Source organism: Lynx rufus, unplaced genomic scaffold, assembly GCF_022079265.1.
Source record: "Lynx rufus isolate CCGP_SWC_20201006 ecotype Redwood Valley unplaced genomic scaffold, mLynRuf1.p SCAF_4, whole genome shotgun sequence".
Classification (NCBI taxonomy): domain Eukaryota; kingdom Metazoa; phylum Chordata; class Mammalia; order Carnivora; family Felidae; genus Lynx; species Lynx rufus.
The window spans coordinates 168,362,226-168,379,967 of NW_025814856.1; the positions used below are offsets into that span (position 1 = coordinate 168,362,226).

General features: G+C 49.3%; 1 protein-coding gene across 2 annotated transcripts in view; it reads left to right on the top strand.

Annotated features, from left to right (window-relative positions):
* Window positions 1-5,268: 5,268 nt before the first annotated feature.
* RNF32 (ring finger protein 32) overlaps window positions 5,269-17,742 on the top strand; it is a 34,904-nt gene continuing 22,430 nt past the window's right edge. The window contains exons 1-6 of one of the 2 annotated variants that reach the window (XM_047097664.1): window positions 5,269-5,319; window positions 5,837-6,101; window positions 9,426-9,568; window positions 12,449-12,481; window positions 13,019-13,143; window positions 13,357-13,465. In XM_047097664.1, coding sequence (XP_046953620.1) covers window positions 5,305-5,319; window positions 5,837-6,101; window positions 9,426-9,568; window positions 12,449-12,481; window positions 13,019-13,143; window positions 13,357-13,465 — 690 coding nt within the window. In that variant the 5' untranslated portion in view covers window positions 5,269-5,304. The remainder of the gene's footprint in view (window positions 5,320-5,836; window positions 6,102-9,425; window positions 9,569-12,448; window positions 12,482-13,018; window positions 13,144-13,356; window positions 13,466-17,742) is intronic. The other variant, XM_047097663.1, reaches the window with a different exon arrangement.

A 17,742-nucleotide genomic window follows, 5' to 3' on the forward strand; every position in this document is an offset into this window, starting at 1 on the left:
TTTTGGGTGGAAAACCCGCAGGTAGTAAGGCTGTTGTGAGATTTTAAACACTTGGACGGAGGGGGATATTTTAATTATTTTTTTCAAGGTTTATTTTTGGGAGAGAGACAGAGCATGAACGGGGGAGGGGCAGAGAGAGAGGGAGACACAGGATCGGAAACAGGCTCCAGGCTCCGAGCCATCAGCCCAGAGCCCGACGCGGGGCTCGAACTCATGGACCGCGAGATCGTGACCTGGCTGAAGTCGGACGCTTAACCGACTGCGCCACCCAGGCGCCCTTTTTTTTCAAATTTTTTTTTTCAACGTTTATTTATTTTTGGGACAGAGAGAGACAGAGCATGAACGGGGGAGGGGCAGAGAGAGAGGGAGACACAGAATCGGAAACAGGCGGAGGGGGATATTTTTTAATGGGGATTTTTCTTAAAACTTTATGGAGTTCAAGAAAGACACCTTAAAAGGGATACGGAGAGTGGCAGCCACTGTCCCAAGCAGCTCATACACGTAAGACATTTTGGAATCTAGCCACGGGCATAAAGTGGCTAACAGTACTCGTAGTCATCATTCAAATTGTTCCCGTTACAAGTAACGGAAAACCGGACCCGAACTGGCTGAAGCATAAAGGAAACCTATTTACTCAGGTAAGCGAGAACACTGACTAGGGCTGGCTTCCGGGCGTAAACTACGTCGCCAGGGCTGGGACTCTGTCCAGGTCTCTGCGGTTTCCTATGTGATCCTTCTCTGAGGTTCACGGACTGGCCCCGCAGCGGCAGCTCCCACCCGATGACAGGTCCTCTCTTGTCTCTACGTACGAAGAATTAAAAGAACTTTCTGGCAGCTCCCACAAAAATACGGAGTCCATCTGACCGTCCTCGCTAGGTCATACGCCTGTCCCAACTACGTCGCTGTGGCCGGGACACTGATTTTCTGACTAGCTCAGGCTGGTCATACGGTACAGTCTGTCCCGGGACTGAAGAGTCCCAAGTGCCGGCGGAGAAGGGCTAGCGGATGCTGAGGAGGGAAGAACAAAGGTCCCCTTTGTGTAGAAAGGACCCGTTTGGGAAAATGAAGTAACTTGTCACATTCACACACCTAAAAGCTAAGTCTAGGTTTGACCTCGGGTCTACCTATCTAAACCCAAAGCTTTCCCACTCTGTCCTCCACAGGTCCTATCACTCATTCACAGGATGAAAAACTCTCAGGACTGCAGAGACACCCCTACTCGCCTTCTAGACCCATCCCTAATGCAACATAACTCAAGGTGACAATATTTGTTGGAAAAGTTTAAACTACTATGTGAAAGATTAGTAAAATCAACTATGAATCTAATTTGGCTTCTCAAGAAATTTTAGCTTCTCCTTAGGCTATTTTTTAAAACTTCCAAACAGGAGTGGCCAGCTTAGAAAATTTAATTCCACTAAGAACACAATGATCTGAAGTGGAGCTTCAAATTACCTCGTTTCACAGCCAGGATACTATTTATTCCAAAGTTACAGCAAACATTTTAACTTTTAAGGTCTTTCCTGACCGATTTCTAATCAACTTGGTAACTTCTTTAGACCTACTTTCAGGGAAGTAAAAAAAGGGGAGGGGGCGCCTGGGTGGCTCAGTTGTGGAGCCTGGTGGGACCCGGTTTCGGCTGGGGTCATGACCTCAGGGTTTCTGAGTTCAAGCCCTGCCTGCGCTCCGGCAGAGCCTGCTTGGGGGTCTCTCTCTGCTCCTCCCCCACGCGCGCACTCACTCTCAAAATAAACAACAAAACAGGACTATTTGCATTTTGTATGTTTTCTGTGTACTCTGAACTGAACCTCATTTCAATAAAAGTACAAACGTAAGTTTAAATAACTGAGTCACTGTCATTAAAAAAAAAAAGACAAACTTGTCCCAATTTGTGCTTCCGGCCGTGACGGAGGTTTAGGGACCCGATTTAAGGTCTTACCTCCAACAAGGAAAAGATCAGACAAAATGTAACCAACGACGGTTTTCGGGCACTCGACTGTCATCGTTAAGAAAAGGGAAACAAAGCGAGCGGAGGTGTCCAGGCCACAACTGGAGCGGCGCGAGGACACAACTGCGCCCCGCAGGAGGCCCCCGGGAGCCCGGGAGGGGCTGGCCCGCTGGGCACCGACCCCGGCCCGGCCCGTGGGCCCCGAAGAAGCGCCCGACACTCTGCCCTCCGCGAGGCAGCCCAGCGCCGCACGCGCGGCGCTCGAAGTCACTTCGCGGAGCGTGAACGGCCGGCACCCCGCGTACAAAATTCACGTCGGGCATCCGATCGAACTCGGCCAGAGCCCTCCAGGTCCCGGCGGAAGGAGAGCGCAGCCCACCGGGGAGGACGCTCAGCCGAGCCCACGGAGCAGCCACAAGCACAGACAAGAGCACCGCCGGAGAGCCGGCCCGCGCCCGCCGGGCCGCAGGGGGCGCGGGACCCGGCCCGGGGAGCGCGGCGAGGGCGCGGGCGGCGGGCGCCACCCGGCAGCAGCGGGAGACGCAGTCGGGCCGGCAGGTGCACGCGCGCAAGGGCGGACGCCGATGGAACTCGGCGCACAGGACAGTCCTCTGCGCAACGATGGCTGAACTGTGGAACGTGCAGAAAACCACGGTGCCGGCAGCTCGGGGAAGCAGCAGCCCGGGGCTCAGGAGGGCGGGGGGCGGGGGGGGGAGCAGCAACCAGGGCCCTGACGAGCGCGCCGCGGGAGAAGCGCGGCCCGGCGAGCATGCGCGGTGTGGCCGTGCGCGGGGCGGGGCCGGCGAGCACGCGCGGCGTGGGAGCGCCGCGCCGGCGACTGAGACGTCTGTGCCGTGCGCGGGGCCGAGCCCGCGAGCATGCGTGCTGTGGCCGTGAGCGGGGCCGGGCCGGCGAGCACGCGCGGCGTGGCAGAGCCGCCGCCGGCGCGCCGAATTCGGCGCTGTGCGCGGGGCGGGGCGGGGCGGGGCGGGGCCGTTGAGCATGCGCGCCGGGGCGCGGCGGCCGCGGCCGCGGTTGCTGGGCAACGGCGAGCGGCGCGGAGGTCGGTTCTGGGGGCGGGTGCCACCGGCGCGGGGCGGGAGCGCGGCCGCGGGGACCCCGTCGGGCAGCGCAGGCCCTCGGTCCCCCGCGCGGCCTACTTAATCGCGACCGTTGTTGGGAGGGCCTAACCTCCGGCCGGTGTGTGAGAGCGGTGACACTGCCCGTCACTGAGCGGGAGCCGAGCCCACAGGTAGGGCGAAGTTGTTAGGGAGCACCTGCACCGGTAGCCTGCGCGTCTGCGCGCTGCTGCCCCCCTCGGCGCCGTGTCCCCACGTCGCACGAACGAGGGGGCCACCAGCTACCAAACAGCGAGGCAGCGTGTCCGGCGGCCTTCTCTCGTGTGCGTGCTTCCCATTAGCATGCTTATTATCGATAAGCTTGAGGTCACGTAGACACTGGCACCACCGTGGAGATTTTTGTGACCAAGCCCTAACACTTCTAACTGGTTGTTAATGGTGGAATTTACCAAGAAAGAATGTTCTCGTTCATTTTGGCTCTTAAAGCTGGGCAAGGATCAAGTTTCTAACCCTCCCATTGTTGCAGACTAATTAAATACGTAATCTTGAAGGAGCCCCTGATCTCTGGATTTGTTTTCTCCTTTATAAAATGGAGTGGGACTAGATATCTGATGATATTTATTATCCGATAATGATATTATCATTAACTCGGAAGGTTCATGATACTGTGGGGCGGAGAAGGTACACGCTTTTCAGAAGCTCTTACCTTGACGTGAGTCATAGTGGCTTACGGTACAGTCACTTGAGATAAAACTGTAGGCTGTAGATAGCTAGCTGTGATAATTAAAGAGTTGTTAGTGTGATGTAAATTATGTTCTGCCAGGGTACAGGTGTTGTGAAAGAAGAAGATTCTGGAAGGGATCTACAGCATTTCAAATCCCTTGTGCCATTACTGCGGCTTACACTGTCCTGATGAAAAGGCTGGATAGAAACTTCCTGCTTGGGGGTGGCCTGGGTGGCCCAGTCGGTTAAGCATTTGACTTTGGCTCAGGCCCTGATCTCGTGGTTCCTGAGTTTGAGCCCCACGTCGGGCTCCGAGCTGACAGCTCAGAGCCTCTCTCCCTCTCTCTGCCCCTCCCCCCCCCAAAAATAAACACTTAAAAATTTAAAAGGAAAGAAAGAAGGGAGGGAGGAAGGAACTTCTTGCATGCCTGCCTTGAGGCCAGATTGGAAAGCGAGCACAGAAACTGCCTTCTAGTTTCCGAAGCGTCTTAGCCCCCACTCAGCCTCGGAAACATCACAGCTTTGTTTCCCGTAGCCTCACTTTCCACTCGACAGCAACTTTATTCTTCTCGACTAACTTAATGCAGGTGTTGATCCTTAGATACATATTTTGGATTTCCTGCTTTCTAGTCTTAAAATTAGGCCCCATTTCCGAGATGACTTTAATAACTACTGTTTCTCTCCATTCCTGTGGATTTTGGACCCTTGTCTTCAGAAGCTGGACCCTTGCCTAAAAACTAAAACTAAAAGGGCCAATTCAGATTCTTCCACCGGTTTCAAAGGGAATTGGAGCAAGAATAACCACTTACAGAGTATCTTCTGCATGAAAGGGCCCTTTAGACACTTTGCAGGGTGGTCTCATTTAATCCTAAAAATAACCCTGCAAGGAGTGCATTATTACGCCTGTTTTAAGGTGAGGACACTACAACTCAGATATAGTATCTTGCCCAGCAACAGGTTTGTTCCCCGTATTCTGTATCTCTAAGTTCTGGACAGACTGAGGTCACAGGACTCCCCTTGAATTCCAGGATACTCGTGGTCCCTTTCCCCCGTAAATAATAAACACAGGCCGAGTTCCCCAGTGCCTTGTCTCCTCCTGATCCCGGGGTGTTAAGTGTGCTCATTTCCCTCTTATCTGTCCTTCAAACCCCAGCTTAAATGTCCTCTTAAAGAGATACTTCACTTACTATTCTCTGACCTCGTCAGTCTGAAATTTTGTTGTGTTTACGTACAATAGTGTATCGAGCAATGGATTGTTCTCATTTATATTCATAGGCTCCCTCCCACTAGCTGGAGATTTGAGGACAGGGCTCAGTGGGTCGTGACTGGTGTGAGTCTCTCTAGAATCACGGCGCGTGGCTCAGTGCTGCGCTCTGGCAGACATTCGCGGATCAATCAGACTCCCAAACATACCTTCCCCATAAACTTCAGAAGAGATGTTTACGTACACTCTAACTCTGACTTTCTGTTGCTTTTGTCTCTGCGGTGGGAGAATTCAAGGGATGTGACCCGACGATCGAACCCAACGGGGCCGAGCGGCGCCTCTCCGGACTCAGCATGCTACAACGTAAGGTATGCAATCCTGCGTGTAAACAAACACTGTTTTACTCCTGAATACATTTTAATTCAGCCATCTGAAAGTATAAAAATACAGTTGCAAGACCTCGCCCCAAAGAGGAACTGTCCCCTTAGTCCCCACTAAAGCATCCCATAGCTGTGCAGTTTTTGTCTGTTTTCACCAAAAAGGCACGTACTTAAATGCAAGAATCTCTTTCATATTACAGAAGCCAGATTTGCCTTGAGTCTAATTTTACTGTAGTGAAACAGAATGTGTTCAGGCATGCGCAGCTTTTATAGGTCATGACGAATTAATTCATATTTAAGACCTCAGTAATTAAACGATATTACTGTATTGCCAACACAAATGGGGACACCGGGCTTCCCTGCACCTAGGTGACATGGGTCAAGCACTGTTTACTATTAACTTTGGTCTAGTGTGCTGCCAGGGCTGAGTAGTAAAGCCCAAGTTTTCTTCCAGATGATGTATTACATAACGTTCTGCATGTAAGGCTTTTTTCCTACTTTTTAGGGTCATTCATCTAAACAAGATAACTTAGCAGTCACTGCAGTTGCTTTACAAGATCACATTTTACATGACCTTCAGCTTCGAAATCTTTCAATAGCAGATCCTTCCAAGACAAAGGCACAACAGAGAGACACCAGATCCAAGTCTCTAAAAAGAAATACAAAAGCAGTAATAGATACTGGGCTTAAAACAACGGTACAAGGCCCTAAAGTAGAAGATCCAGAAAGAGAATATGTTCTTGATCCAAAACCACCACCCTTAACTTTAGGTAAGTTCATCTCATCATTCATATTTTGGCTTATTAGAGCTAATGAATCTAGTTGAGATTAATAGTGTAATTTTTTTTTTCTGGAACAGAAATTATTCTCATTTATAATCTTACAGAAATATATGTACGTACTCAAGTTTAAAAATTACGGGGACGATCTGGGCAAGAAAATAAAGATGAATAAGTAAAAATAGTAGAACACGATCACTGTCCACTGGTCCACACTGGCGGAAATCAGGCACTCTCACAGGAGAACGAGAATAAATCTATAGACGGGGCCCGAAAATCACCGTCTGGCCAACAGCACAGTAAGAACAAGCATCGGCAGATGCTGAGGCCGGTGGGAGACCATGTTGAGACGCAGGATGTAGTCACAGCCTCACAGAGTGTCCACTCACCACAGAGGGAGACACCGCAGCCTCACGTTGGTGACACTGTGCCAGCAGCACCCTGACCAAGTGATCCAAGTGCCGTCACCATAGGGCCCCACGCTGACAGCACGCGCCCCAACCCCGTGCTCTGAGAAAGTGCCGTCGCCAAAATGCACATGTGAATTTAGTCATGAGGACGCTTCAGACACACCCAAAGTGACGGACATTCTACAGTTTGGGCCTCTCTTCAAAAGTGTCAAGGAGAGCAAACGAAGACAGAGAAACCGTCCCAGATTAGAGGGGACGCAGGGGATAGGACAGCAGACTGCAGTGTGTGATCTGGGACAAAAAGGGGACTTCAGTGAGACAAGAGCGAGATCCGTGAGGAATACAGACTAACTGGCACTTGCTACTAGATCAGCATGAATTCCCTCATTTTGATCATCGAATGAGGGTTATGTAAAATATTAACATTTGGGGAAACTGGGTAAAAGGCACACGAGGATTCTTTATACTGGTTTTACAACATTTTGCAAGTCTCAAATTACTTTAGGCTGTAAATTTAGAAATAGAGAAGAGTTTTAAACGATGCCGGGCACGGAAAATAGGTTTGTCTGGGGGCGTGTAGCCCTCGCGCGCGTGTGCTGGCTGGAGGCGTGCTGGGAAGCCTGGGGGCTGCGGCCGCACAGCGTGGAGGGGAGCCTGCCACCACAGCGGTGCCCAGCGGACACCTGGCACTGTCCTCTGAACCGCAAACAGTGTCGGTCGTGTTCTAGGAGACGGCGTAGCTCGAGAACATGCAGAGGCTTGGTGTGATGTTATATAATAACTTAGTGACTGTCTTCCGTTGTGCGTCTATAATTTACGGATTTGATCAAGTAGATGATCATCATAGTTTAGCAGGAAAGATTTAAATTAGACATCAGGAAGAACTTCACAACTTGGAAAATAAGGGAGATTAAAGAGGAGAGGAAATGACATACTCTTTCAGGAGCTGTTCACATTTGCAAAAAAAAGTTTTAACTGTTCTGCTCATTAATCACTAATAAGGTTGAATCATGTTTTGTTTTTTTTTAAGTTTACTTAGTTTGAGAGAGAGGGTGCATGTGCCAACAGGGGAGGGGCAGAGAGAGAGAGAGAGAGAGAATCCGAGGCAGGCACCGTGCTGACAGTGTGGACGCCAACTCAGGGCTCAAACTCACAAACGGTGAGATCGTGACCTGAGCTGAAATCAAGAGCCAGACGCTCAACAGACTGAGCCACCCAGGCGCCCAAATCATAGTTTCATTACTGCCTTTACCTGGTATTGCAGTCAGGTCTCCGTTTGCTGGTTTGGTGGTGTTCTTTATGTACTCTGCATATTAATCCCTCATTGATTTACCACTGAGAAGATCTGCTCCTGGCCTGGCACCTCTTTTAATTTTATGTGTTATTTTTTATTGAATAAAATATTCCTTCTGATTACTGTTAAATCCATCGGCTTTTCTCTGTTATTGTTTATGCTTTGGGGGATTTAAGGAATCCTCATCCATTCCGAGATGACAGAGATTTTCCACGTTTTCTTTATTTACCTTCAGAGTTTTGCCTTTCCCATTTAGACCTCGTCACAGTTTGTTTTGCACAAGGTACTGGGAACAGCAGTTGACAGAAGCATTTATGTCAGCACACTGTTATGTGTTGTTTGCTGAGCCGCAGCACCCCCCTTCCTCCTGTGCCAGGATCCCACGGTCACACAGAGGGAGAGAGAGGAGGGTTATGATCTGGGGGCTTCTGTCTCTGGACCAGTATTTTACTGTTTTAATTAATAAGAGCTTTGTAATATGTCTTAATAACTGGTAGGAAAAGACCCAAAATTATCCCCCCAAAAAAGTTCCTAGAAGCATATTCTTTCAGTACACTAAAGGACAGTTTGTGGAGCCACACCTTCTGGAACCTTCCATCACCGTGCTCCCATGTGGATCACTGCTGTGCGGGGCGAGCGCAGGGCCCACAGCCGGGGGTCTCCTCCATGTGCCCCAAGGGCTGGCCCCGTCCTGCACTCCCACCTGTACCCACCCCTGACTGCCACTACTCCTCCGGGCATGTGCCCCACTGGCAACCTCCCGGGAGCAGGTGCGTGGGGGCCCATGCCTTGGGCCGTCTATGTGGGCGCAGGCCTCCCACGCTGGCCCTCCCATGTTCTACCCCTGCTTTCCCTCAGCTCCTCCTCTCGGCCAGCTGGCCTTCACTCCCCCTTCCTGTCTTCCAGTTGACGCTCACGTCTCCACGACACAAGTTCCCATTTTGGAGCGCTCTGTTGGTGCTCAGAGTGCCCCTGGCACAGCTTCCTACTCTGGTTTCCAGCTGCAACACCTCACTGTCCGTCTGCAGAGAGCCCACGGGGGGCGCCGCACCTGCTCCCCCCCCCCCGGGGAAGCACTTGACTCCCACTGTGGCACGAGCTCCACACTTGACCCAGGAGAACACATGCCGGCTGTCGAGTATCGCTTCGGTGGTCAGTCCATCCTGACAGTAATTCCGCCTCATAAGAATCTTTAGCAAGGGATAAACTCGATTGATGCTCATTCTGTGAAGGTCACTGGTGGCAAAAAGTGGGCTAAATCGGAAGAAGACAACACTGAAGGCTGAACCCTAAAATAGGCGACAAGTGAGAACCTTTGGCCAAGACACGTGGAAACGTCAGAGTCTTCAGCTTCTCTCCCTGAAAACCGATAGCAGTCCTGCCTACGTGGAGAATACTGTGAAAATGACCCAAGTATGGGAAATTCTTTGTAAATAAAAGCGTTCCTGCCATTGACTTTTAGCACCCATAGAAGACCAGCGTTCCCCATACGGTGGAAGAAAGTACGCCGTATGTTTTGTTTTCAAATTTGTTTGCAAAACAATGTCATTAAATTATGAGTACTGTGTTCTGGATGTATTGTACCTTCATTTTCTCTTGTTTTCACTTCAGCTCAGAAGTTGGGCCTGTTTGAACCTCCCCCATTGCCACTATCATCAGAGGAATGGGAAAAAGTGAAACAAAGATCCATCATGCAAGGGGACTCAACGCAGCCATGCCCAATATGCAAAGAAGAATTTGAACTTCGCCCCCAGGTGTGTAGCGGGAAAATCAGATAAGCAGGCTTGGGGACTAGACGAAGCTGGAGCTTAAGATCCCAGCCTTCATTTCTCCAATTTCTTCCGCCTACGTGACCTCAAATACTTACATTTTCTCTTCCGTTAATTAGAGTGTGTGTGTGAGAGAGGTAAACACTCTCATTAAACAGTTTTGTTTATTTACTGAATGATATTCTCAAGCACAAAGTCTGTACAAAAGGAATGCTCCTGTTCCCCTGGCCGGAAACGAGCTAGAGGGTGAGTGGAGGCCTGCAGTGCAGGAAAAAGGAGAGCAAAGGGGAATTTTAAGTTGTTTTGTGAACTGAAATCATAAAAAAAAAAAAAAAAAGAAAAAAGAAAGAAAAAAGGAAGGAAGGAAGGAAGGAAGGAAGGAAGGAAGGAAGGAAGGAAGGGAGGAAGAAAGAAAGAAAAAAAAAGAAAAAGAAAAACTTGAATCTCCAAAGAATTTGTATAAGAATGTTTAAGTAAAATCTTTTAACGTCTTTATTCACGAACCCTTACCATAGTAAGGTTGATCTTCTAGACAATATGCAGTCGAGGCGCGTCATAGAGATTTCTGTGCATACGGTGCCTGCCCAGTCTCCTGTGATCCCCTCACACTTAGGGGCGCTCCCCCCTCGAGGATCTGGTGTTTTGTGTTAAGCTCGCAGCCGCCCCACAGTGCCTTCCTGTGGGCGCTGCCCATGCTCCCTACCGAGCAGGTGCAGGTTTGCTGGAAAATACAGCAAACAGAGTCGGAGCAGGCTCTCAGTTCATAGCCTGGGAACCTCGGGCTTTCCTCACTGCCTGGCACATAACTCTCAAACTTAATTTGTTTTAATGAGTTTCATCGTTAACAAGTTAGTTCACAGCCATAAAACGTTTGTTCTTTACTAATTTGAATTCACAAGTTATTTTAAACGTACTTATTGTATTCCAGGTCTCTATCAAGACCTCATCTTACCTGTATGAAAGCTGGGGATCTGGGAGAGATTTTAGCCCTTAAACCACAGAATTATCATCTAGGATAATTTAGTACTTTAGTGGGGCAAGAGTGACTAGAACCACAACTAGTCTTTCCGGCCCCAGCAACGTCTTTTTTAATTACGCTGTAAATACTGAGGCTGACTGGTGTATGAAGAATGACAGCTTATTGCAAGTGTCTTGGAGGGAGCAGGGACGGGATGCACCATGCCCATCTCTTCCATTCTGGTTTTTATGCATTTCTCACTCAGTCTTTATTTCGTTTGGTCACAGTTGCAGACACTTGTGTTCATTTTGCATGTTTACTTTGTTTATTGTTCTGTGTTTAGAATTTTCCTTAGTCACAAACAACAGCTGGTATTTCCTCCAGCATTTATGATTTCAGAGGACCTCAGTTATCTTGCGCATCCCAGAGGGAGGCATTGTACCCATTTAATAGATGAGGGCACAAGCGAGTCGAGTGACCCACACCAGCGTGACTCAGGAAGTATGTTCAAGGTCAGCTGGAATCTAGTCCCAGCTTCTAGCATATGGACCACCACTTGGTCATTTACTTTTATCCCAGGTAATGTTTGCCGATAACAAACATTTATGGACGTTTAAAAGTATATTTTAGGGGCACCTGGGTGGCTCACCCGGTTAAATCTGATTCTTGATTTTGGCTCAGGTCATGACCTCACAGTTCGTGGGATCGAGCCCCACATCAGGCTCTGCGCTGGCAGCTCAGAGCCTGCTTGGGATTCTTAATCTCTCTCTCTCCCCCTCCCCAGCTCATGCTCTGTTTCTCAAAATAAACATTAAGAAAGAGTTTATTTTAAATATACAGAAGTACAGTGTTATCGAACATAGATCCTCAAATATGTGCTGATGAAACACTGCCGGATATTCCACAAAGAATGCAAAACGGAGCACACCAAAGGGTGCTGTTAGATTAATGGCGATAATTAACGAGGACCCGCGTCACTAAGGTTTTCCAGTTTAGGCTTACTGGCAGTCAGTTTCAAGTCAAGGTTTTTTAACTTTGTGGGTTCTACCTAGTCCGGTATTTCTTCCATTCTTCCTATTTAAGAGGGGAAGAGTAGAGTGAAGGAGGGGGGTGGGGGGAACCGGGGAAGTGTTCACAGCAGGAGTAGTGTTAGAGGCTGCTGGGAGCTGAGCCCCTCGACGCCCCTCTCCTCCTCTCTGGGAGAAGCCAGGGCCGCGGGCCCTCTCGCCGGGCTCCCTCCGTGCGCGTGCTCGCAGCTCACTGGGGCTGGTGTCCTGGTATCACCCCCTGGTTCTCCTTCCAGAAGAACCACCTACCCTCTTCCTTATTCCACAGCCCAGAATATCACTATGCGGTGGAGAATTTGGGTCACAGAGAGGTGATGCTTTCTTGTGAGCACACTTTCCCTGCATTTCAGAGAGAACAAGTGTTTCGTATGTGTGTAGGATTTATTGCTGTTTAAACTGAAGTGTGTTAGAATTAATAAAGCTGCTGTCAGTTGAACAAAGCCCTAAGCAAAGACATTTGTTCGCGCTCCCCCGTCTCCTCCTTGGGCACCTCCCTCCCCACGCGCCAGCCCCCTTCCCTCCCGGGGTCTGCCCAGGAAACACATCTATTTCCTAATGTATTTAACACACTCATTTTAACGGCTTACTAGCAATCATCCTGTGTCTGACGTTTCAGATTGTTGTTAATGGAGTTTTTCTTGTCGAGATGATATACCTGTGCTGTGCTCAACTTTAAATATTAGAAATATCAAGGTTATTAATCTGCTTTTTTAATTTTTCAAAGAAACAACACAGCCTACCTTTTAAGCATTCAGAATTTTTCTTTTAATTAATGCATTTATGCTGCTGCTCTTTGAAAACCAATTTAAACTTCAAACATTTTTGTCTTCTCGCAAACAGGTGCTGCTTTCATGTTCCCATGTGTTTCACAGAGTGAGTGAGTCCCGCCTCCTTCCCTCGTAAAGTGCGCAGTGCGTCGCCCGTGTAGCGATCGCTCATTTAAAGTCTCCTGAAAAGAACCACTTGCCTTATCCGTAACCACCGCTTAGAGTTAGAAATACGACTTTAGGCTACGGTGCAGCTCATCCTGTTTTGAAAGTCCCGAGTCTTCTGCGACGAAAGACCCGCAAGTGTTTGTATAACGCACTCCTCCTGGTGGCGCACATCAAAGTGACGGCCCGCTTCCCAGGCCCGACTGCGGTAGCCTCACGCACGAGCCGTCACCTCCCTTGACGCGAGCTGTTGGCAGGAGTTTTTGATGTAGCTGCATGTACATTCTTGTAAAATTTCACTTTTTGGAACAAGTTTCATGAGGAAGGTGTTAACATCTGATGAAACTTCTTCCCTTTATGCTCTAATCTAAATTGGACTGTCTCATAATTATGAGAGAAAAGAGCGCTATAATTACACTAGAAGTAAAAATGTTATTTATAAGTAATTACTTATAAAACGTTCAATGTTTTTCTTCAGGCATGCCTCCAGGCTTTTGAAAAATTCGCAAATAAAAAAACCTGCCCCCTCTGTAGAAAGAACCAGTACCAAACCAGAGTGATTCACGACGGAGCGCGGCTGTTCAAAGTAAAGTGTGCGACAAGGTAGGAAGGGTCCCCCGCGCCCGCGGGCCCCACGGCCCACCTGGGACGCACTGTCCTGCAGCCCAGCCGTGAGGATTCACGTTCAAGGTCTCGGGGATGTTGCCGCCTCCCGCCCTGACCGCGGCCCCACCCCACCCCACCCCGGTCTCGCCCGGTTTTGAAACACCTGTCGAAGCCGTCCTGAGTCAGTCATTTCAAACACCTGTGTTCCAGGATCCAGGCCTCCTGGAGGGGACACGTGGTGAGGAAGTGGTACCGAGACCTGAGGAGAACAGTGCCGCCCACGGACGCCAAGTTGAGGAGAAAATTCTTTGAAGGAAAGGTAGGGGAAGGCCCTCGGTCCCCCAGAGTGTGTGCGCGCAGGTGGGACTCAGCGGGGGCAGGAAGACCAGCAGAGGCTGGGGACGCCCGACGCTCGTTCGTGCGCGGGCTTTTTAAAAACGGTTGAGATGCTGCTAAAAATCCCGGTCAACGTAAACTGACTTTCCAACCCAGACAGTGGGGGACAGATCTTCTCTTCTAGTGAAACTATAAAATTCATAAAATTGGAAGAAGTTTAAATTCAAAGCAAGTTTTGTCTGGCCATTTCGTGACACCCGCTTAAATAATCTCTTAGGATAAAGGAATGGAAACGGGCTTAGTTTCTCACACCCCCTGCATTGCGAGTCAAAAGAGCAGGAGAACTTTGTAAAAATAAAGGCCTGCAGTGCTGCGTTTTACTGGGGCCTCCCAGGGCCTCCCAGAGTCACCAAATGTGAGAGTTTCAGAAATAAGTAACGGCAGTTTCTACCCTTTCTTTAAACCTTTTTTTTTTTTCAAATTTTTTAATGTTTGTTTATTTTTGAGAGAGAGACAAAGCGTGAACAGGAGAGGGGCAGAGAGAGAGGGAGACACAGAATCCGAAGCAGGCTCCAGGCTCCGAGCGTCAGCACGGAGCCCGACGCGGGGCTCGAACCAATGACCATGAGATCATGACGTCAGCCAAAGCCAGACACTCAGCCAACTGAGCCACCTGGGTGCCCTTTAAACCTTTTTTTTGTCGGTTACGTTTACCTTTTTTGGCTTAGCAACTTTCCATCATCGAAGCCCAAACAGAAGGGACAGACTTCGCACGGCGGAAGGAGCCGGCTGAGTCCGCGCTCCCACCCCAGCTCCGCCCTCACGCGCTTTGCGGCTCCAGGCGTGTGTAACAGGACAGTGATAATCTCGACCTTGAGCGGGGCCCGGACAAGTGGAGTTGTGTTGACAGAGGCCTAGCACACAGTAGGCGCCCGGCAGTGTATGTCCATTATAAGTGCTGATACGTTGTTTGAGTTCATCTTTATGTCACCTGCTTCAGATTGAGCGGTAGTGTATATTTTTTAAAGTTTGTTTATTTTTGAGAGACAGAGGGCAGGAGAGCGTGCACGTGCGAGTGGGGGAGGGGCGGAGAGGGAGAGAGAGAATCCCAAGCGGACTCTGCGCGGTCGGCGCGGAGCCTGACTCGGGGCTCGAGCTCACAGGCTGCGAGGTCCTGACCTGAGCTGACATCAAGACTCAGACACTCCACCACCTGAGCCTGCCAAGCACCCTGGTAGTCCATATTGTTGTCGCTAGCGTGTCCTGTACGAGACTATGGCATTCTGACATGAGGTGAGCTTTAAATCTCTAAGACAGAACTCACAGTCACGCTTTCCTGTAGTCATCATGTATGGAAGTTTCCCTTACACATTTATTTAGATCTTTCCCACACTTACTTGTTTCTTTTTAGCCTGCACTCCCATTCGTAAGAATGAGTGATAGAAAATTACTCTTTACCGCATAGAGGGATCCCTCTTCTCCCCGTCGTTATCGCGCCTTCAGCGTGTAAAGCATAAGTGACCCCAGTCCTGTGCTTTGGGGGAAGAGGCTGATGTTCACGACGTGCTTCCTGGTTTTATCCGACTCCCTATCTGACCTTCTCGGGCGAGGTGCTGTCTCTGTGCATCTTGTAAACCCCCCTTCCTCATCTGCGCCCTGGCTGGGGGGCTTCTGAGAGCGCCCGGAACTGTACAGGGGTCCTGGAGGTGAGTGCACCGAGGCTCGGCCCTCAAACAGGACGGTGCTGGATGTTCCCAGGGCCCTTTCCGATCACTCGGGTCGTTGGTCCAGGCGACATAGTTACGGGTGTGTGCAAAAGCAAATTGGGACCTTGGCTGACTGTGATGGCATTATGTCCCGGACTTAATCAAGAAAACACAGCTGATTTGTGCTCAGGAGCAGGACAACGCCAAATGCAACGTGTGAGTAAATAACCCTAAAAGCCTGTGTCTCGAAGACAAGACCGCACCACTGATGGAGGGAGGAGCTTGTAGGGCAAGGGCAGCCTGAGCGCCGGGGGGGATGCACCACGAGTGCTGCCTGGCCCCACGGGAGGCGTCCTCTCGGGCCCACGGGGGACAGAGGCGCAGGTGGCTCTGGCGGATGAGCGGGGCCCACAGCAGCCCCTGCTGGCTGCCCAAGTGGAGGTGGGCAGAGGGAGGGCGGGGGCTGTAGAGGGAGAATCCGCCATTCGACATAAGAAAAAACTATTTTCTGAGTCAACGATGCACGTTGTAGCGTGAACTGAGGAGCAAAACATATTTAGGGAAATGGGACAGTCCCGGTGAAAGCCCCCTGCCCACGTCGGCGTACGGGTGGACACGAGAAACGCCGTGCGTTCTTCAGCACCATCTACTGGACAGGAGGGACGGCCAATCGGCTACAACTCCCAAAGTTACTGCATAAGAAGAGTATGTGCCACCTCCGTCTGTCTTGGACAAGTGACCCTTTCCTCTGAGGGCGCTGACCTCCCTTCCGGCTCTCCGTTCCGCTGAGCTTCGTATCTAGTTTTTGAAAGTCCTTGTCCACCGACCAAGATAATGGGCCGCCTGCACACCGCGGCACACCTGTCTTCCGGCCAGTTAGCTGTCCCAGCGCCGTCCTCCGCCTTCCTCACACCCGCCATCTCTCCAGGGGTCACTCACTCTCGGGTCCGCGAACGGAGTTCTTGGCCTGCTATTTTCTCTCCTCTGCACACTGACAGTAATTCTACTGACGGTAATTCTTAGTAATTCTAATGTGATAATGGCTTTCGAATCAGAAATTATTGATTTTTTTCTCTTAGAAAACTTTAATTACACATGATAGTCATTTTACCTATGCGTGTAAATTTTTCATTTGCATACGCCATCTTATCATTTTTGAAAATATAGGCTACACTTTTTCACATAAAGCAGAGTCATGAGACTCGACCGATTCTATATCTACACACAAATACGTGCGCGCACACACACATAAACACACAATTACATACCCATGCACAGACACACGTGTAAAGACACACAGGGTGATTCAGATCGTTCTTCCCCAAAAGTATTGATTTAATGTTAGACTCAATTTGTTGCACAACTAGGCATTTGATAATTTTTTCAGCTGTCTTTTTTTATTATTATTACTAACTCTGTAATCCTCACTCTCTCTGCTAGTTTCCTAAATCTCTGTAATTTCTTCTTACCTCATACTACTCCCTTATCCCATTTGGCCATAAACACTGAAATCTATACCCAAGCCTCATTTTATTTTTTTTAAATGTTAATCCCAGTTATTTAACACACAGTGTAATATGTTCCAGGTGTACAATGTAGTGATTCAACACCACATCACCCGGTGCTCATCACAAGTGCATCCTTAATCCCCCATCACCTGTTTCCCTATCCCCCACCCACCTCCTCTTTGGTGACCATCAGTGTGTTCTCTGTAGTTAAGAGTCTGTATCTTGGTTTGTCTCTCTGTCTCTCTTTTCCTTTGCTCATTTGCTTTGTTTCTTCGATTCCACATAAGAGTGAAGTCCTATGGTATTTGTCTTTCTCTGACTGACTTGCTTAGCATTGTACTCTCTAGATCTATCCATGTTGTTGCACATGTCAAGATTACATTTTTTATGCCTGAGTAATATTCTATTGTGTATATATACCACGTCTTTATCCATTCATTAGTTGATGGACACTTGGGCCGCTTCCCTAATTTGGCTACTGTAAATAACGCTGCAGTCAACAGGGGTGTGTGTATCCCTTTGAGTTAGTGTTTTTGTGTTCTTTGGGTAAATCGCCAGTAGTGTAATTACTGGGTCCTGGGGTGCTTCTCTTTTTAACTTTTCGAGGAACCTCCATACTGTCTTCCAGAGCGGCTGCACCAGTTTGCATGCCCACCAGCCGCGCAAGAGGGTTCCCGTTTCTCCACACGCTCGCCAACACTTGCTGTTTCTTGTGTGTTTGACGTCAGCCGTTGTGGCAGGTGCGAAGTGATGTCTCCCTGCAGTTTCGGTTTGCATTTCCCCGACGGTGACGATGAGCATCTTCCGTTTCTGTTGGCCATCAGCATGTCTTCCTTGGAGAAATGTCTGTTCATGTCTTGTGCCGTCTTTTGATTGGATTATTCGGGGTTTTTTGGTGTTGACTTATGTAAGTTCTCCATATATTTTGGACACTAGCCCTTTATCAGATAAGCCATTTGCAAATATCTTCTGCCATTTGTAGGTTGTTTTCTAGTTTTGCTGTTTCTTTCGCCATGCAGAAACTTTTTATTTTGATGTAGTCGCAA